The 22,578-nt window shown below is 39.4% G+C and overlaps 1 protein-coding gene across 2 annotated transcripts in view; it reads left to right on the top strand.

The window, feature by feature from the left end:
• USP14 (ubiquitin specific peptidase 14) overlaps positions 1 to 3,795 on the top strand; it is a 1,988,776-nt gene extending 1,984,981 nt beyond the window's left edge. For both annotated transcript variants that reach the window (XM_044065241.1, XM_044065240.1), the window contains one exon: positions 1,304 to 3,795. In XM_044065241.1, coding sequence (XP_043921176.1) covers positions 1,304 to 1,363 — 60 coding nt within the window. In that variant the 3' untranslated portion in view covers positions 1,364 to 3,795. The remainder of the gene's footprint in view (positions 1 to 1,303) is intronic.
• The last annotated feature ends 18,783 nt before the right edge of the window (positions 3,796 to 22,578 follow it).

The raw sequence follows: 22,578 nt of genomic DNA, 5'->3' as shown, positions 1-22,578 counted from the left end.
TAAATTAAAATGGCCAGTACATTTTATGAAAATACACAGACATTAAAAAACAAACAATACCATTTACTGAAACAAAATAGGTTTTGCAATTACTCAGCCTTTCAGAATGGCATGAGCTTTTAATTGTGAATTGCTGTAGTAATTGCAAAGCCTGTGTTTCTCCAATAAAAGGTATTGTATCATTTTTGTGTTCCAGTGCCTCTGTGTTTTTTAATGGGCCAAAAAGGTACTTAATTTTATTTTCTTCTATGAAAAATGCAATAATTTTCTTTATATGAAATTGTCCCAGCTGGCAAACTAATCTTGTTACAAGTCTGGGGTATCAGCTTATCCCTGAAGAATTCTGTGCAGAAAAGAAAACTACAGTACTGGTAGTTCAGATTATATCAAATGATATCCTGTATGGCACAGAAGCAAAAGGGAAACAAGGCAAACTCAGTAATTAAAGACTAGGCTAGCACCGCTCATCCAATTTAGTATCTCTGCGTAGTTCTGCTAACTTGCAATATATTAATTTTCAATGTAGAAGGCCAGTTCCTAGCAGAGCTAACCACTTCTGAAACTGCTCAAACATTTATCTACAACCACAGAATATTGTGTCTTGAAACTCTTGCTCACTTGTTCCTTCTCCCAGCTCAAATACAAAGTCTAAGTTCCCATCTCAGACACAAAATGAACTGTGCATCCTGCTGATCAACAAATGGTGACATACGTGGAGGGGTGGGGACTTTTAATAGAATCCGATACATTAACTCGAAATTTAAATTCTTTGTACAGCAGTCACACAGAACCTCTTGAAATTGAGCATTCAGCTATATGAATAGAGCAGTCATTATCAAAAAAGTTATTTTATCTTCGTTTCAGACCTTGCTAGTCTGCCAAGATTTCCAGTGAAAAAAAACTCTGGTATTTACATTACAGATGAGTCGCATGTCTTTTTTGTCTCATACTTCTGTAGCTGTAAATGCAAAAGACACTTCACAGTAGATGTATTATTTCACCAGTATGGTGCTATACCATGTTAAAGGGCTTAATTAAGTATGACGTAGAGTACTTGTGGTCTAGGTTTCATAATGTCTAAACTGTAAACAAATTCTGTGAAACTTCTGTGAACCACATGACAGACTGATCACTGTTGATAGCTCATTACATTTAAATGTATATCCTTATGTACCAACAGGTAGCATTGTTTGAAATCCACAGTACATAATAACATTTCTGGCGTGAATTAGTGTGATCACAACTGTGTATTAAAACAAAACATAAATGCACCCTTGTCATGATTTTTCTTTTTTGCCTGTAGGTGAGTGGATCAAATTTGACGATGACAAAGTTACCGTGGTTACCCCTGAAGATGTTTTGAAATTATCAGGAGGTGGAGACTGGCATATAGCATATGTTCTATTGTATGGGCCTCGCAGAGTTGAAATAGATGAAGAAGAAGAAGAATCACAGCAACAGTAAAATTACCATTCAGACCTTGTTGGCTATGGTGTGCAATAAATATTCTTCAGAAAGTGTTTCAGCTAACTAGAACATCTGTGAACAGCAGTGATATTACTGGAAAGCATTCATTTCATGCACAAGAGGGGCATTTACATATGGAAAATGTTTTCTGCAGTCTGCACATAACCCATTAGAATTTGAATTGAATGTAACCTTTTTGAAATGATGGGTTGCAGTATGATATTACAAAATGAATCCAGTTATATGAGCTGGTGGATAGAGCAAGTCATTAGAAAAGTTTCTGCATGAAATGCTCTATGGTAATACTTGACAGTTGTCTCTTCCTTTCAGTAAAATCCTCATCTTTGTCTCAGAATTGTTGATTGTTCTTCAGAAAATATGACTGCAGTGGTGTTTAAAAGCACATAATGCTTCATTAACGTTATTGAGGGAGACTGGAAGCAACAGCTGTACTGGCACATAAGTAAATGCACTGGTACACCCAGGAGTAATGCCAGGGGACATTCTCTCTTCAGAACTTGAAGTACATCGAGAAGAAGTCTAAAACCATCCTGAGAGATTACATTAAGATGTGCATGTATAACTGGAGGCATGCTCTTATAGTGATGTGGCCTAATTTATAACCTTATTCTGAAGCAGTCAGACTTGCCTGTTTTATGTGCAGAGATGCACAATGAAAAAACTGGGAGATATTTTCTGTCAGAGCACATCTGTAGCCATTTTCTCAGTGTGTTACTTGTGCGTCTCTGAATATTCTTTCCACCTTCACTTCTCTTTCCTCCTTTGGTAGGTTTTAATGCTTGGTAGTCCATTGGACCCGCTCATTGGTCATCCTATTTATATAAATGAAAATCTCTGGTGGCCTGCTAGACCCTCCCCCACTTCTTCATATTGTGAGCATCAATTCACTGTAATTAAAACTCCCTGTCTACCCCTGTTCCCAGACTCAGCTACACCAAGTTTGAATTTCACAGACGTTCTATTCCTTTTTTCACCATCCCTAGTGCATTCATTCACTCACTGACAGTTTGAAATTGTGTAGTAGTCTTGTATCCATGCTCCAGCTTAGTTTGCGTCAAGCACACAGTTTAGTAGTGTCTGTTTTTTTATGTATATACAACTACCCACTTCCTGGTTTTCATTATATCTGTGTTTCTTTAAAGAAAATTTTCTTGAAGTCTCATGCCTCATACTGTGTTGCATCTATCATTCCATTTAGTGTACGACTTTCCTGTTGGACCCTATTCCAAAACTTCCTGTTTAATTGAATGTTTCTCATGATATAGTACCCTCAGAGCATTTACGAACATCTTAATTTAAAAATAGTCAATGGTCCACTGGTCCCAACATTTACTTCCTGCAGGAACTATTGCATCTTTTACAGTGAAGACCAAGTGGCTGGCATTGTACTGTTTGTATCTTCAGAGCAGTTGCAAACTGAATTATAAATGAGCATCTGCATTACATTGACAGAGATGACTGTTTACACTAAAAAGTTCTTCACAAAATCAGAGTGGTCGTTTGCTAAACTACCAGACAGTTTCAGTTAAACTAAACTGAGTGATTGGATGATCAGCATAAGATCTCGCTAGGCTAGTAAGAAGCTTAAATAAGGATGTTGAGGGTCTTTTTTGAAGATACCAAGGATATTAACATATATTTGCATATCTGGTAAATACTGCTGTTTGGAAAAGGACATAAGCTGGGGTGTACAGCATTAGTCTATATATAAGGTGTATATTCATGCTCGTCCAGTTTTTCAAATGTGGGCATCAATAAAAGACACATCTGTGGTTACAGTGTGCTGCACTTCCGCATCTGCAGGGGTTCACTTATTCATTTGACTGCACAGGGCATCCATGGCCACTTTTTAAAACAGATTGCCCAGTGTACTGCTTTTCAGTTGCTCCAGTGCCAAGTGGCTGCACTTCTGCTTGCTTCTGACATCCAAGCAAGTAACAGCATTTTCCCCTGTAGAGCTATTTTTTGAAATATGCAGCATAATTTGCTTCCTAGAAAACTGTCCCAGTTTCTTTAAATTCTTGTTTCCCGGTTAATGAGGCGTTACACTGAGGCGAGGCATGTGTCTGCAGTTTTTAAAAAATGAAATAAATGTTTGCTTGTTTCAGTTAGCTCTTTACACTTGGTCAGCTTTCTAACAAACCAGTTTAAGTACTGGGCAAGGTTTAAGCTTGATTTTTATCAGTTGGCAGTGATACCTGATGTCATCATACCATCTGTTTTACTGTTCCTGTTTTTTAGGTAGGTACACATATATGTAAATAAATAAATAAATAAATAAATGCATTATAGCATTGGTGGAAACTAGCCATTTTTCCAGAAATCAATTTGTTGCGGACATCTAAAACATTTTGCATGGAAGTTATTGCCAGTCATTCTTGTGTAAATTGTAAATGTACCTTTTTCTTTTTGTAGTTTTGGATGTCTGAGTTACCTCTGTCGCCAAAACAGATTTTTTCATTTCAGATTTCACCATGAAAAAAAAAATGAGTTCAGATCAGATGTGCAGGTGTTCTGTGTTTTTGATATGGATGATAGAATTCATAACTGTTCATTGGATAATGTTTTGCGACTTGAGACCATGTGTGTTTATGCCATCAAAAGTTATAAACAGCAGTTTGTCTGCTTTATTCCAATGGAAAATATTTTTGTATCATCATTGAAGCTGCAGGCTGTGGAGACTTTCCAGGAAATTCATTCCTTGACTGTCTGTTGCTCAGCATTGTGAAGGATTTAAAAATACATTTGTGTGCTTCCTTCCATATATTAGCAGTTCTGAGTCTGTTCAATATTACTGACTTAAATGCTGATTGTCTTTCCTCAGTTTGTTGTGTTAAAATTTCATTTCTGTTAAAATGTTTAAGACAGCTGACTTGTCTAATCTGCCAGTGCTAAGCTTTAAACAGCCCACCTCAGTTATTTCCCTATTTCAGTAAATTCTTTACCACCCATGTATTCCATTGATCAGTAACCCTTTTTGTAAAGAAATAACTCCCTCGGATTTGGAGAGGTTTGTACCCTTCTCCATTTTTTTCATGTTCAGGGTAATCCTTTCACAGTTAAATAACTTATGTTGTGCACCCATATTATAGTTATTCTGCGCCCTCTTTCCTGTTGTGATGAAATCTCTAGCTAATCATCTCTTCATAATAATTTCCTTACTTTTCACACAGTTTTTTTTAACATTCCCTTGATTCTTTCCAGTAGTCTGATTTTCTTAAATGGCTTCCAAAATGCACATAGTGCCCTAGAAGTTGTCTTGTTATTGCAAGGCACTGTCATTTCATTATTTTACATTTTGAGTCAAAACTTTGAGACTACAGCCTGTTGCTTTATTTGCTTGGCTATAGTTTATTTGAGTTACCTTTACTCTAATGAAGTAGTAGTTTTTACAACTCTCAGATCTTTATCTGTACTGTCCTTAGCAGATCCATTCTTTGTTTCTTGACACACAGCACAGATACTCTGCTCCATGTGCTGAACTTTTGCATTTGTTCAACTGCTATTTTTTCTGGTCACTTATTTAGCATTTCCAGAGCCTGTTTTAGACTGTTACTTAACCTCTTCATTTACATGTGCACCTGTCTTTGTGTGTTTTGCAAAGTGATCGGTTCTGTTTATTGTATTCTGAAACTAACAAACTAAGAAATTCTGGACTCAAGACAAAACCCCATGCCATCTCTTGTTTCTGACAGTGTCCTTCTCAACCTAACCCTTTCATCTTTTTTTATTATCACAATTGAAGTGAAGAAACAGAGGCCTAACTTAAATCCAAGTAAACTGATCTGGCAGTTAGCTCAAAGGGTTAAGTCAGTGCTCCACTAGAGTTTCTTCATTCTGTAGTTCTAGGCTTGATTTCCTTTCCGCTGGCAGGCTGTTGACTTTCAGCATATCTCTTAATCAGATGGTGCTTTTGGGTTACCCTTGAAAAGAGATGCTTTTGGGTTACACTTGAAAAGAGAGGTGTCTAGTGACTTTTCTCTTTGTTCCATTTGATGTTTATTTTAGTTGCACTGTCAGGTCACCAAATAACCCATTCATGATCGTAATGATCTATGAAACTACAAAGAAATTTGACATGCATTTTTTTTTTGTCATGAGTCGTGATGCTGATAGTTTCCTGAAGATTGTTTTTCACAGAAACCAGTTTTCATCTATTACATTCTCAGCTGCTGTAAGATGTAATTTAACAGGCACTTTATGGGTAGATAGCAGTCTTAAGAATATCTCCTTTAAAGGTCTTGCTAACATATGTGCCAGGCTCTTCACTATCTGTGATGTAGCCCTTCTGGCCCCTTGGATATATTCTTCTCCCAGTATGATGGCCCCTAGACATTTTCATCTTTTATAAGCTAATAGTTCTGTCTGTCTGTGTCTACTTTATCGGTCCTAGTGTCTTTCCAGTGTTCTCTCCATCTTTCCTTAGCATCTTTGTAAAGTGGTGCCCTACCTTTCTGTCCCTTTGTAAAAAGTGACTATGTTCTTTCAGTACTTTTGCTTGCTATTTGTTGTGTTTGATCCCCTGTCATCCTCTTTTAGTAATATATGTAAACAAATATTGTGTCTTCTGCCAACTCATTCAACTTTTAGATTTATTTCTCTTAGACTTTTTTTTACCATTTTTACTTTAATTTCTGCACATTGCATGCTGCGTCTTTTCACCCTCCATCTTCCACCTGTTGTTTAATAGTTACTCGTCCATCCTTAAGCAATCATAGTGGCCTTCCCTCTTTTCTTGTTTCATGTATCCCTAGTACCTTCATTTACGTTCCTGTACAGCTCATATTGGATTGCTTGTCTTACAGATGCATATCCCAGAGGCTTCCATCGCTCTGGAATAGAATCCCGGTTCATGTTAGGCATAGCCCCTCGCTGACCCTCTTCAAGAGAAATCTTGATGAGTGGATGAGAAATCGTAAATTTACTCCTGGGATCACTTCTATGGCCCTGCTAGACAGAGGCTCGGGAATCTAGTCCAAAAGGGTGGCGAAAGCCAACACATTCTGGCTAGGCTTATAAATGCACTAGGGCAGGTAGCCTAGTACCTACCTATGAACCTATGTGTCACGAAGGAGCTTGTTTAAGTCTCAAATGTTGTACCACACTGTTGATATCCCACTCTGCTAATTAGTAAGGTTTTCAACTGCTAGTGCTCATCTTCCATCATGGTTACCGAGGTAAGTGTGAATCATTTTTTAGGAAGTAATTAGTGGCAGCTTTTCTTTTTCTTTCATAGAACAGAAAAAGAAAAAAGTTGCCACTAAATTACTACCTAAAAAATGATTCACACTTGCCTCAGTAACCATGATGGAAGATGAGCACTGGCAGTTGAAAACCTTACTAATTAGCAGCGTGGGATATCAACAGTGTGGTACATGATTTGAGGAAGTAATTGAGTGGCAGCTTTTCTTTTTCCTTCATAGAACAGAAACATGCTTCTCATAATTCTTGAGGAGAAAAAATTCTCTAAGTGCCACGGATCATGTTGAGCCTGTGATGAATGTCCTGTTGGTCAAGGAGGACTCTGTGCTGTGATGAGCATATGTATTGCAGGTGATTGGACTATCTGTTAAGCATGTAATTTTTGACTACTTTCATGAATGGATATTTTTTTTCCATTTTCCTTCAGTCACAGTTAGACACGTTTGCCAACAGAAGTACCATTAGAACAGGTAAGTAATTGAACAGTAACATAATCACTTAATTCAGAAAGTCTGAAAGGGAAAATCATTAATTTCCCCTTCTCCCAGGAAGGTCAGCACATATATGCTCCAAGACACAACCCAGTCTTTGTATGATGACAGTGCAAGTGACAACTGTCTTCATTTACCATACCTAAATTTTGAAGTACTGCTCTTGTGACTCATTCCTTTGTCATTATCATCATCATATTTGGTGGTCAGTTGCTGTCTTCTCCCACACTACCTTCTGTGTGCTACATTCAGCACTGAGTTTCTCACAAGGGATTAGAGACCTGTCACACTTGTCTGGATCAATGTTAAACTGCAGTGTGACTTTCTAACTCTGGTCAGTTCTGTTGGAACAACAACTTTCAGGTGTGATGACTGTGGCTGAAGAAACAATCCATCACGCAGACTCTCTCAGGTAGTACTTCAGCTCTCAGTTGGTAGCCTTAACATATTGAATAGATTTATTTGCATTGCATGGTTGCATTTAAAAGTATAATTGAAATGTTATTTCATTCTTTTTATCCACTATAAACAAGATATTTCAGTTTTGTTGGTCTTGTTTGGGACAAGACCATTATTAGCTGATAAGAGGGCACATCATTCAGCTGTTAGATCTTTTGCTGTTCATCATGAATCATTTCTCTTTGGCTTCAGATATTTGACAGAAATGGGTCTGGGATGTGAGGACTTTTTTACCTGTAGCTTCATGAGGGTTTAATTTTACTGGAAGGCCTCTCATATCACCATAGTCATTCTTGACATCATAGTTTCTTGCAGTCTTTTTTTTTTTTTTTTTTGCTGCAGGGTTAACAGACAGTATAGTCTGTAATTCAGATCTGTAAAATGAGTTGCCAAAGTTGCTAGTCAGATAAATCAGACAGTGGCATTTTCTTTGTGTATGTCTGTATTACTTTAGTAGACTTCAGTTTGTGGCTTTATATGTAGGAGAGACTTTCTGTTTTGCATTTGAGTAAAGATAATAGATGCGGCAGTGCATCATTTGTAAGTATCCTGCTTTTCAGCATTTCTTCATAACGCGTTATAGCTACAGGAATTAATGCCAGTAACACACAGTGGTGGATATTTTCATTCATGTAAGAGCTAAGCAGATGTTTGGCATCCTGTCACTATCAGTGTAAAAGTTTTGATCTCATGGTTTTGGGACATTTGAGTAAAACTGAGAAGTGTTTTACCTTTTATTCTGAGGGCATAGTGACCCAGTCCAAGAAGATTACCTTGATATTTCACTTTTATGTACATAAATACTCTTGCTGTCTCACCAAAATATTCCCTTTGATGTGTGTGTGTGTGTATATATATATATATATATATATGGGTCTACTTTACATTACCGAAACGACACTTCACCGACACACAAAACACCAACCCCAAATAACCGAAAACACACAACACCGACAACTCACAAAACCGAACACAATTACACCGACACAAACAACGTAAACTACACATGACACACAATGACATATCCACTAACCCTAACCCAAACCCTAACCCTAAGGTCCGACACTACCGCATAGTTACCCTACCCCGCACCCTAACCCTAACTTACTTAACCCACCCCTACACCTAAAGACTGTCACTATCGCACACTTAACCTACCTGCACCCTAACCCTAACTCACTTAACCCACCCTAAAACATAAAGCCCATCACCATCGCACACTCACCCTACCCGCACTCTAAACCTAACTCACTTAACCCGTCCCTAAACTACAGTCCGTCACTATCACACACTTACCTTACCCGAACCCTAACTCTGACTTTCCCACACCCTAACCCAAAATCCCACAATATCGCACACTTACCTGACCGCTCCTAACTCCGTCACTATCACACACTTACCGAGTCACGCTCACACGCCTTGTCGGTCTTTTGGCTGTCGGCAAATCACCTTTTCGATCAACTTGCTTGTCGGTCATTTAGTCTCGGTCTTCTGCATGTCGGTGAAGTGTCGTGTCGGTAATGTAAAGGGGACCCATATATATATATATATATATATATATATATATATATATGTTTTGTTTTTTTTTTTTAATTTTTTTTTTTTTTTGCTCCATTGTGTGGAATACTTGAGGAATTTAAATCAGAGGACCATAGATGGATGTCTGTTAGGCTGCAGTTTTAGAAGCAAAAATGTGCTTATTGAAATATTTCTGGAATGTATATATTGCTTTAAGCAAATGTTGGCTTTAGTTTTATGACTTGAAGAAATACTGCTTAAAATAATAGCTACAGATAAGCAGACATTTCTTTTGTAAGTTTGAATTTACAGGTGATGGGGTTCATTGGAGTTACTATCTCAGTTTTACAAAAAATTCTCATATTACTGAAGTTTATCAGTGTTTTACATACTACACTTAGGTGAAACATCCTCAAGTTTTTTTGTAAACTGCTAAAAACTGGAGCCTTGGGTGAAAATGGAATAACATTAGCAGTTTATTGACAGGAAAGTGTTTCAAAATCCTTTTGTTTTGTCCAGAGTCCCTTAGCCTGTATTGTTTTACAAACACCAGAGGGTTTCTGATGCATTTCCTATTCATTACAGGATATTTCTGTGGTTTCACGACAGTACTTGACTTCCTTTCAGTATTTAATTTGCTAGAATCCCTATGTCTTGATGATTTCTGGTTTTGGTTTCTGGTTCCATATATCATTAGTAAGTAGAATAGTCTGGTTCACTGTCACATACTTTGTTTATGATTGTAACTTAGTATCTGATTCTTGGGATTCTTCATATCCTTGAGTTGCATTTGCAGTAGAAAAAAATGTACATTAGATATTTGCTTTCTGAATCGTGTATAGGCAGATTGCCAATTCTGTTTTAAGTGCAGCCACTTTGACTTTATTTATCTGAATATTACTCCCATTAGAAGACTTTGACCTAATGCAGCGTGGTCTGATGAGCATGTTTGTAGAATTTGCTAGTACAGTGGGACTATTTAGCCCACCATTCCACGCACACACTGTGCCAAGGCACTTCATACATATTCATCATCATCATATTCTTGGCAACAACATCCACTATTTGCCATCTGCAATCTTTAAATATGGATGTGCAACAGAAATAGGTTACTCTTGGGTATATTTATGTGATATATTTTGTGCTCATTTTGGCATTCACTGCTTTAGATTCTTATACTTCAGATTAAAGCTTTTTGCAGTTACTGTACCCAGAACCAGAAAAAACATTTTTTTCTTTTTCTTTGTTTTAAATCTTGATGTTTCACCTTGACTCTGCCTCCAGTTACGGTTTTATATCAGTTCACATATTGTGTTCATAATATCTTTGCATGTATAATAGATCCTTGCTAAACATTTAAATCAGGAGGTAATGCTTACTTCTCCAGAATAACTCTCTCAAAGCTTGGAGTTCCAGCAGAATTTGTGTAATTAAAGCATACTAATAGGGAATGCCATTGAAGTACAGTTAACGCCAGATATTTGTTGCATGCTTGTGACATACACAGACACACTTTCACATACACATGAATTTCTTACTGTTGCATGGTTAATCTTATAGCCCAGTAGATGTATTTCTTCTGCCTTTTTGCTGTACTTGCAATTGGCAGAAATGTTGGTGCCTCTGTTGTATTGCGGTGATGGTGCTTCCCAAAGTCTACAGAATCCATTCTTCCATGTTCGGATTTTTTTTTCAGCGGGACCTGCCTGGTTGCCCTTGTAAACTTTCTGATGATTCTGACATTTTGTGACTTCTGAAATAAAATGTATGGTATTTCAATAGTGTTGGATTGTTTTTCCATTAAGTCAGTCTGCACAACAAACTGGTATTGTGGAAACTGCTGTTCATTTAATTAAACATTAACTGTGTAGAAGAAATAAATGATAAGTGGTAAAATCCAGTTATATAATAATATCACTGTCCCACCATAAAGGCATTGTTTCATTTTTGAACTTCATTATTTGGCTGTAATATTTACAAAAAAAAATTAGTCTGGGACTTCTGATATCACAGCTCAGCTGGTAGTGCTGCTTGTTCCTCCATTAGCTCCTGCCTCTCAAAACTTGAAATCAGAATTGTAGAAATGTTCTTGGCTGAGAAAAGATTGCTCTGTTAAGATGTTAATTCACCAAGTGGCTGTTCCATTCTGGTCAAAAAAAGTAAAAACAAAAAGAATAAGAGAGTCGGCAACAGATTTGAGCTGCCAGTAGTTAAGAGAAAGAGTGGACAGAACCCAAAGGGGAAAAAAAAAGAACTGAAGGTGTGCCAGGGAGATTTCAGGGCCAGGCTTCAGAATTGTGCAATATCTGGCAGTATGGTTGTGGCTTACAGAAAAAAAGTCTGTACAGAACAGCTGCATAGAGCGTTTCTGCTGTGAGGTTTGGCAGCATTGAGAAGATCAAGACTGATAATGATTAGAGCTATACATCTTAAAGAACTACAGCTTACAGGACTTTAGAGACCAGAGAAACCATGCCACATGGAAAGCCACAGTATTTCCATTTTTTCACAGCTACTTTCTTCACAGGGAGCAACACAGTTGCAAGCATAAAATATCTTGTGCAATTATATAAAGAACAAATAATATAGGGGTATAGTCAAACAATACTTTATAGCATATTATTAATTAAAAATTCCATCAGCCAAGTATTTACATTGTTACGATGCCAGAAAGAAAAGCCCTCAAACCTGTGTCTATAAATATATTCTTAATATTAAACTGCCAAACAACTAGCAGCTGGATACCATTAGAAGACTGTCCGTGTTATACTACAGTAACCACACAAAGGAAACCAACGGCCTGTAAACTGCCAACTACAGTCTACCGTACTACAGTCGCATGTAAAAGCCAAAGAATCATTTGTGCTGCAGTCTGAGACTCAAATTCCAGATCTTGTATTCAAACATTAATTTTCTACGGACTGTAGTTTAAACCATTTGTTTTCATTTTCTAGTAATTGAGTTTTAGTAGCTGGCATTATATACTTGACAAGATTCTTTCAGTGCGCGTAATATGTTTACATTAATTATGTTATCTGAAATAAAGACATAGCAACATTAAACTCATCTTGCCAGATGTGTTAATGCATTTCTACAAGTCTTGTTTTAGCAAATCTTAGTGTGCCAAAATGTATACTGTGGTGGTGGTGCTGCGGTAGCGTTGTCGCCTCACAGTTAGACGTTGCCCGTTTGATTCTCAGAGCGTCTTCTGTGTAGCAACATGCGTGAATGGGTGTTCCTTCATTGAAGGTTGTGCGTTAGGCCCGGCAAGCCAGCACGTAAAACTCTACTGCCAATCATTAGTGGACCGGAGTTCCGCTGTGGCGACCCCTAACTGGGAAAAGCCGAAATAAACAAACAGTGTGCCAAAATGTATTGTGGATATCACCTAAACATGTCAGTATCACACCTCCAGCAAGCATTCTAACAAGGCTGGCTGGAATACAAATACTTAAACCAGACATTAGCAGCCAAACAAATGTAACTTTTGAGATCCACTAGCATACCTCGACATTCCCCCATTTTTTTTTTTTTTTTTTTTTTGGCTGAGTTTTTGGTATACCAAGATCTCTTTCCCACTCCAGTCTAAATTTGTTGGTCTCTCTTGTTTTCTTTCCACAAACACAACACTTCGCATTTGTTGGTTTTCATTCCATAGTCTCTTTTAAAGATCCTCGTAACTTTACCTCTGTGATTTTGTTCCTGTTGTGTGTCAATCCACCACACCACCCATAATGGCTAGCCTTTACTTGACATTACATAATTTCAATTTTCTTAAAGATGTCAACAATAAATTAAAGATTTATCTATGAATTTTCTCTCTGCAGTCCCCATGCATTGTTCTCACTTTAAGGAATACTGCCTTGCATCATATTTTATTGTAGTATTTTTGGAAATTCAAATTTCTTGCCATAAATTGGTTCCACTTTAAGGAAATAATACACTGCATCAGCTGTTTGCAATGCAGTAATATTGGGAGTCCATTCAGATTTATTTTGACTTGCCCAGTCTGTATTCCCCATCCCCTTGCCAAATTAAAAGGCAAGAACTCTTCAAGCCATGTACTTACATAGGTCTTTCTGTACATCCACAACCTCCTTTTTCCCATTTTGGCACATTGGTTGACTTTATCACCTCTTTACTCAGTTGCAGGAAATCCATAGCTGCTGTTTTATCTCTGTCTTCTACAAGACCTCTTCCTTTTAACCATCTCATAACATTTTCTGTCCTCATTATTTAAAATTAAAACTGGTTCTAGGTTCATAGTGTTGATATCTGCAGCCTTTACCATTGTTGTCTCCTTGTATAACTTAAAATCTGTGAATTCCAGTAGTCCACAACTGTTGGAATAGTAATTATATTCCGGGCTATGCTTGTTTTTTTGTCCTGCCCAAGTAGGTACAGATTTAGCCTTCCTTAATTTACCACAATAAAAAAACTGGTAGAGCAAGAGGCAAGTCTGTATGGCATATATTATCAAAGGAAGCACTAACCACTTTACTGCTTGTATCCATTTTGTCATATTCAAATACATTCCCTTCCATTTTTGATAAAAATCAACTTTCTCTAAAATATCAAACAAGCTCATTGATTTATCAAATACATCACCTAACTTTAAATCAAAGTACATTATGCAATTAAGTTCTGTCGAAAAATTATATTCCACAAGTATCCTCTCTGAGGGAATATCATTTACCCACATAGCTCATTTTCTATGTGTTAGCCTTATGACTTGCTAATCCTCCAAAATTATCTAATTCCTGAAAAATAACAGCCAAATCCTGATATGGATTTAATGAATATAAAGGATCCACCTGTACAGAGGGAAACCTTACATGTTTATCTCTGCAACATATATCCATTAGTTTGGATTTGCCTTAAACTGCTTAATAAGGGCTCCAAATAATGAACAAACAGAAGTTGCGAGAGCTGACATCCTTGCCTGGTGCCTCCTCTTAATGTAGTTTATTCCTCACCTTTATTCTGGCTTAAGCAACTTAATATACCAGTTGAAGTAATTTAACAAACTCCATCAGAAATTTTCAGATAGCAATAGTTTAAAAAGATACTGACAGCTGACCCTATCAAATACCTTTTCAACATCTGGACTTACTACTAATAAAGGTTGTTTCATTATGTTGGTGGCTTATTTAGCACTTTTTTTGGTTGTCAAGTGGTGTGGTTCTGGCCCATTTGGCAAGTCAGTGAATATGGATAAATATTCTGGCCAATATTTTAAGGAAGAGGGCATTGAAACATTTATAATCATGGCTGAGAATAAATATTGGGTGGTATGAAGCTACTTCGTGTCCTTACTGGGTTTAAACAGCATGACAGCTGTTGCCTGCCTCCAGAATTAGACGAGTCAGCAAAATTAAGCTCACAGCCATAAATGTGAAATTATTCAAAATAATTTCTTTATCCTGAAGATACAGTTAGAGAAAAGCCATCAGGGCCAGGTAAATTACCTTTATCCAATTCAGACAACAGATGATGTACTTCCTGTAATGTAAACTCCATTATGCAGGCTGGCTGGAACTAATTAATGATATTCAAATGTACAGAATTGAAGACTGACACTAATTCTGCATTCCTAATGGCTTGCTGATGACATCTGCATGTTAACTTTCCATAAAAATCTAGTAAAATAGTTTAAACAGGAGTGTTACAACATCTCCCTAACAAGTAGTCCCTTATTTTATTAACCATTTTTCTGTTCTTTGCTGTATCATCCTTAACACCTGCTGTTTTTATTACTGGGAGTCTTTGATTTTATGTATCATAGTTTTTTCAGCTTTATCCTGCATATCCTTAATTCTTTGATATGCACCAATAACATTCCTTACAGCATCATTGTATATTCATTAAGTCAACTTGTCATTGTATATTCATTAAGTCAACTTGACATCATTCCCAATTTTTATCTACAGCTTCCACCTTTCCAGAGATGGTCCATCAGGAAATTTGCTAAATTTATTTTGATAGCATCCCATATGTTCTTCATCTCACATTGCTGCAGTCCTAACACTTGGGGTAGTCCGCTGTCCCAGTCGGCCCGAATACCAAAGTATAAGGCTGACGTCGGTCAAGGCGCATTAGTCTGACGTCAGGACGTCAGGGTACAAATGCGCATGACCAACGTCATATCCTCAGTCTTTTTTGCCGCATGGTCCGATGCAGAAGCAGTATTGCGAGTGCAGGTTGGCGTTCTGAAATTTTCTGAAGTCGGAGTTTCAGACCGAATCAAAGTTGGCTAAGTACCCCGTTGGGGAATATTTTGGTTTTTTCTTGCCTCAGTATTTAACCGGATGTCAGAAAAAGTGAATAACTGTATTTCTTGTGGGAAACAGATACCTCATAGGGATTACCATACCTTGTGTATACCTTGCTTAGGGCCTGAGCACGACGTTGTTGGATGTCGCTCTTGTGCTAGATTTAACAAACGCACTATAAAGAGAAGATTAGACTGTGCCAGGTTAGTTTTTGGGAAGCGTTGTAATTATAAAATGCCGTCGGATGCTCCGACGCCCGCTTCGCCTAAAAAGCGCAAGGACAAAGCAGCAAAGCCTAGGTTGGAAGAACCGTCTGTCCCGGACGTCAGTTCTTTAGAGGGCTCGGTGGAGCCGGAGGTTCTGCCAGAAGTTTCTTTGGAGTCTCAGGGAGAGACTTTACTGTTACAAGATGTGTCCTCTCAGGAGGTAGGCCAGGCTGAAGGGGCTTCTCAGGTAGCTGTTCTCCCTCCCTTCCTAAGGTGGTTAGGCCCTCCCCTTCTGTTTCCAAGGCTTCTTCGAGAGGCAGGCCAGGTTTAACTTCAGTGGGTGTCTCTCCTAGTTCTTCAGGGTCTCTGCCTAAGAAACATATGCTTAAAATGGCAGAAGATTTGATTACTATGATTAGAGGTTCTATGCCCCCTCCTGATAAGAGGCCTAGGGTGGAACCTGAGCTTGAGAGTTTTGAGCAGTGTTCGAGGCTTCTGAGTCTTCGGTTGAAGACTTACAGGAGTATCCTCCTTATTCTGATTCTGATGTAGATGATTCTACTCCTTGGCTTCTCCTCCTGAGGATTTTTCTTTTCAGAGACTCTTCATTCCATGAGGGAGCATTTTAAATGGGAAGGTCAAGATTTCTCTGAGTCCAGGAAAAGGCTTAGGAATTTTTGTTTCTACCCCAGCATAGGCCTTTAGCTATACCTCCTGTTCTGGATGTGGTGGAAGATGTTTTTGCAGAGGCTTCCCTGAACCCTGATTCTTTGCCTCCTGCCCCAGTTAAACCGGATAGGTATTATAGGGTGCCTGAAGCTCATAAGTATCTTTTTAAGAGTCCTAGGGCAGACCCAGAAACTGTTTCTCAGGGGCCTAAAGGTGTTAAGGCTTCTGTTGTTAAAAATCCTGTTCCTCCTGATAAAGAGGCAAGGGCTTTGGATAGATGGGGAAAGAAGGTGTATACTTCTTCCACTTTAGCCATGAGGGCTTTGAATTGCCAGTTCCACATGTTAAAATACCAAAATTATCTCCTTTCACAATTGAAGTCTAAGGTGGATGCTCTGGCGGAAGGTATTGAGTGTAAAGAGTTGCAGGATTTAGTTCATGTTTCTGAACAGGTGGGTAAGCATTCTTTGCAATGTGGTTTTGATGCTGTACAGGCCTCTTGAGGGTGGCTGCCACTGGTTCTGTTCTTCGCAGGCACGCCTGGCTGAGGGATCAGAATTTAGCTGAGCATGTTAAGACAAGGATTTTAGATGCTCCGTTACAATCTGATGTGTTGTTTGGTTCGCCTGTGGAAGCAGTTTTAAAGAAAATGGAGGACAGGGCTAAGTCTATGCAGACTGTTAAAGATTTTTTGCAGGTTCAGCCTCCGAAGTTTAGTAGAAATTGGCCTACTAAGGGGTGGACATATCCTTCTTATGATTCCCAGTCTAGGGGTAGGTCTAGACGTGGTAGGGGCAGAGCTCAAGGTTCTTTTAGGCCTAGAACAGGAGTTCACCTGCTCAGTCTTCTGGTGAGGGCAGGGGTCAGTCCTTTCGTAAACAGACCCAATGACCTGCCTTTTCAGCTGCCAGAGCCTTCTCGTCTGGCAGCACCTTTGGGAGGAAGGCTGGCACTTTTCAAAGAAAATTGGAGTTTAATTACCCAAGACAGATGGGTATTGGATATCATTCACCACGGTTACAGGTTTTATTTCCATACCTTGCCTCCTTTCAAAGGCATGCCAGACATTCCTCCTCTACAAAGAAAAGAGGCTCACAAGCAAATTTCTCTGTTACTCCAAATAGGGGCCATTCAGCCGGTTCCTGTGCCAGAAAGGGGCCTAGGATTTTATTCTCGCCTGTTCCTAGTACCAAAAAGGGGAACACGTGGAGACCAATTTTGGATTTATCTATCCTCAACACTTATCTGGACATTCCCAAGTTCAAAATGTTGACGTTACAACAGCTTTTACCTCTGCTGGGAAAAGATCACTGGATGGTAACTTTAGATCTCAAGGAGGCTTACCTTCATGTGCCTATCAGACTAAGTTGCAGGAAGTATCTGCGTTTTCGAGCTGGGAATTCCCATTATCAGTTCTCTGCATTGCCCTTTGGCTTATCTACTGCACCCAGAGTATTCACAAAAGTTCTGGCTCCAGTGATATCTTACTTCAGGCTAAAAGGAATACAAATCTATCCTTACTTGGACGACTGCCTGATTCTGGCTCAAGAAAAGGAAGACCTTTTTCAGCATTTGGAATATGTGATAGCAGTGCTAAGATGCCTGGGGTATTCTGTGAACGAAATAAAGTCCAGTCTAGTACCCTCTCAAGACATGTGCTTTCTGGGTGTGAGACTGAATACAGCAACCCAGATGGCCCTTTTAACCCCGGACAAACAAAAGAATCTTTCCCTTTACTTCCATCAACTATCTCTTCAGTCCGGGCTGACTGCAAGGACAGTCCTTCAAGCCTTAGGGTTCATGGCATCTTGTATTCTGGTGCTTCCCAATGCCAAACTGCATATGAGGAAGCTGCAATGGTATCTCAAAATGTATGGACACAGCACTGCCAGGATTTGGACACTGTCATTCAAATAATACCTTGCATTCAAAAGGAATTTTTGTGGTGGGCTCAGGAATGTCACCTAAACAAGGGACTCTCTGTGACCCGGCCAGAGGCGAGTCAGATTCTAACGACAGATGCCTCAGACATAGCTTGGGGAGCTCATCTGAATGGAAAGTGGATACAAGACAAGTGGCCTGCCAGACTACAGCATCTGCATATCAACATGAAGGAGATGTTAGCAGTCCAGTTTGCATTAATGGCTTTCAAGGAGTTACTTCTTCCAGGGCAGGTGTTGATTCTAACAGACAACACAACTGTCATGTGGTACATCAACAAACAAGGGGGAACACATTCTTATCCTCTATGCAGGCAAGCAATGATTTTGTGGGAGACTGCGCTCAGCTTGCAACTAAATCTTCAGGCAAGGTTTCTGCCGGGAGCACAGAACTCCTTAGCAGATGTGTTAAGCAGGCAAATCATGGATCCCCACGAGTGGAAACTGTATCTTCATGTATTTCGGAAATTGACAGTGTCATGGGGAACTCCAGACATAGATCTGTTTGCTTCTCCACTAAACCACCAGCTGCCAAAGTTTTGCACGAAAAGGTTTCATCACACAGCTTGGAAAGTGGATGCTCTTTCTTTCAGTTGGAAAAATCTTCATGTGTATGCCTTTCCACCTCTGCCTCTCCTCCCAAAGGTACTCCTAAAGGTCAGACAAGACAAGCCGAGGATGATTTTAATAGCTCCAGATTGGCCTCAGCAACACTGGTACCCATTACTGAGGAGTCTGGTAAGGAAGCCTCCATGGCCTTTACCTTTGATTCCACACCTATTGTCTCAGAGGGACGGTCATCTACTCAATGTCAAGCTTCACTCTCTTCATCTAACAGCCTGGCATATTCTGTTTTGAACCACAGCAGGTCTCAACTTCCTCAACAAGTTTTGAATGTGATTATGGAAGCCAGAAGACCTAGTACAAGGAAAGAGTACGCAGAAAAATGGAAGAGATTTTTATTTTGGAGTGCAGCAAAGGATTTGGAGGTTTCTGAGCCTAATTTGAGTGTGGCTCTTCAATATCTTACTGAGTTATTGGACAAAGGTTTGTCTTTCTCTTCCATTAAGATTCATGCTGCAGCAATTTCAGCTCACTATGATTGTGACCCACCATTGTTTTCTCATCCTTTGTTCAAGCAATTTCTTAGAGGGGCAAAGAATATAAGACCCCACGTAGAGCTCCTACTCCTGCTTGGGACCTCAATTTTGTGTTGGAGAAACTTACTCTACAACCTTTTGAGCCTGCGGCTACTGCTGAATTGAAATACTTGTCATGGAAGACTGCTTTTTTGTTGGCCATTACTTCTGCAAGAAGGGTTTCTGAATTGCAGGCCCTTATGGCGGTTGTGCCTCTTTTCATTTTCCATAAGGATAGGGTACCATTACGCACTAATCCTTCCTTTATGCCTAAGGTGGTCTCTAGTGTGGCTTTAAACCAAACTATTCATTTGCCTACTTTTTATGCAGATCCCCAAAATAAGCGGGAAAAGATTTTCCACACTTTAGATGTACACAGGCAGTTCGTTATTATTTAAGCAGGACTAAGGATTTTAGGCAGTCTCAGCAGTTGTTTGTTTCTTTTGCTTTGAGTTCTCAGGGCAAGCCTGTCTCAAAACAAACTATTTCTAAGTGGATTGGGTTTTGCATTGCATTTTGTTATTCCCATCATGGCAAGGAGATTCCAGCTGGGATTAGGCCTCATTCCACTAGGGCTACTGCCACTTCAACAGCATTTCTAAGGGGAGGCAACTAAGGATATTTTGGAGGCAGCTACTTGGAGTTCAGTGCATACTTTCTCTAAGCATTACCACCTTCCTCTCTACTCTAAATCTAGGGCTGGTTTTGCCACGGCTATTTTGCAGGGCATGTTGACAGCTCCTGCTTCTTTATGATTTGCCAGCCTCCCTTACCTCTGCTTTGGGATTCTACCCAAGTGTTAGGACTGCAGCAATGTGAGATGAAGAACATAGTACAGTTTTGTACCTACCATAAATGTAGATGTTCAAGATCCACATTGCTGCAGTCCAATTTACCCTCCCTCCTTCCCCTCTGTGTTTAGGGGTGGTTGTGTGGGTGGGGTTGTACTTTTGTAAATTTGTATATATTGTACATATATTTGGTACAGGAGTGTTTGGTGTTTTTTGGTTTTGGCCTTATCTTTTTAGGGTCTTCTGACATCTGGGGCAAGAAAAGACTGAGGATATGACGTTGGTCATGCGCATTTGTACCCTGACGTCCTGACGTCAGACTAATGCGCCTTGACCGACGTCAGCCTTATACTTTGGTATTCGGGCCGACTGGGACAGCGGACTACCTCAAGTGTTAGGACTGCAGCAATGTGGATCTTCGAACATCTACATTTATGGTAGGTACAAAACTGTACTTTTTCTGCAATGAATTCTCAATTCTGTGACTTTAAAGGAAGCCACTAAGACATTAAAGTTTGAAAATTCATCTTTAATTGCTTTCCTTGACAGAAAAAAATGCTCTTCAGTGACTCAAATTGAAACCTATTCAGGTGCATTTGCAATAATAAAGGAGCAGAATTGGGAAGGTGTCCAATTTCTCCAGAAGTTTATTCCATTGCCACTAATATTTTATCATTTCTAGAATATTATCTAAACCTGCATGGAAAACAAATTTTACATTGGTTGTGACTAATTTAATATCGTGCACACTTACATTCTCTTTGTACTAAATATTTATGAATTTCCTAATGCATTTGTATGCAAACAGCAATGCACTTCATCCAAGGCAAAAAAATATTATAGTTGCCCATCCACCTTTATTACCTGCCTGTCCTCGTTAACAAAAACAGACCCTAAGCAACCTGTTCATCTCCAGTTGATGTAATTTAAAGTTCAAGATATGTTAATTAATATACATACCTTGACTTGCTACGGATGGGTATGAAGCAAAACAAATGGTGTGATAACTAAATTGTTCAGCTTTATATAGTCAAGGTCTTGAAAGATAAGATTCGCATTGTAACATAAAATGTAGTTTAAACATTTTTTTTCATATAAATGCAAAAAACAATGTTGGCTCTTTTGACTGGGTTAGAAAGCCCATTTACATTCCAGTATGGTGAACACTGAGGAATTCTATATAGTTTGTATTTCCCCAGGAAAAGTTAATTCTCTGACCATAATTGCATCATGTACACACACAACCCTCTCCTCCTACCACCAAACACTACAACCTGTGAGAGATGCACTTATATAGCCAAACTGGAAGCAAAGCTCTCTTCACCTAAAACTGGACTAGACGGTCAAGAGGAGAGGGTAAACACTTGTACCACACCACACTCATCACATAGTCCCTCAAAACCTGCACCACCAATACACACACCTACATTCACGGAGGCTTTCAATAAAAATCTGCTCAAGCAACAGAGACCTCCAAAGCAGAAATGCATCAACCTCCACCCCCCCAACACAACCCAAATGACACATAGCCCACAAACTCAGTGTGCCACTCCACCACAGCCCATAAGGCATAACAACGTACCCAACACTCTAGTCATAGGTGACTCTATAGTCAGGCACACTGATGTTCCACTCACCAGGCTAAACAAGGAGAAAACTACTATCAGCCTCCTGTCGGTTGCTGGGATCTGCCACATAATGCATGCACTCAGGTCACTTCACAACAAGTACAAATATGACTCTGTCATTGTCCATATTGTTGTGACTGACCTGAGATGTACCTCCCTGGACTACATGAAAAGAATCATGAAGGGAGCTCTCTGATCTTATAGCCCAGGCAGGCATGACCCTAGCCCCGAGTAGCATCCTGCCATCACCCAGAGTGATACCACGGTACAAGGACAAAAATGATTGACCTCAACAATTGGCTAAGCTTCTGGTGTTATTCTAAGGGGATCCAGTAGCTGTCTGCCTGGGATGACATGATCGACAGACCATGATGTTTTGCCAGAGATGGCCTGCACCTGTCGCCCTTGCGATTCCGGATACTGGCTAAGGCTCTTGCCACCTCCTGTAGTGCCTTTTTTAGGCAAGGTTCAAATGACAAATTCACCACCATAACCGGTACAAGCAAGCAAAATCTGAGGGTAATGCTACTCAATGCTAGAAGTCTAAACCTCAAAATGCATTCACCCGAGGCACTCCTTAAAATGGAGAACATCAACATCTGTGCAGTGACAGAGACCTGGTTCAAGGTTCGAGAGAGCACTCCTGCATTACCAGGCTATAATTCATACCACACCTTTCAGCCACCTAACCTGGACCGAAACACTAAAGGTGGAGGCGTGTCCATATTCATTAAGGATATTCACACCTCCAGGCTAGTTGCTCAGCATAATGCAT

Source organism: Protopterus annectens, chromosome 3.part0, assembly GCF_019279795.1.
Source record: "Protopterus annectens isolate FY-2018-M chromosome 3.part0, PAN1.0, whole genome shotgun sequence".
Lineage (NCBI taxonomy): Eukaryota > Metazoa > Chordata > Ceratodontiformes > Protopteridae > Protopterus > Protopterus annectens.
Note: the sequence above shows the minus strand (reverse complement) of the source record. Positions and strands in the feature narration are given on the sequence as shown.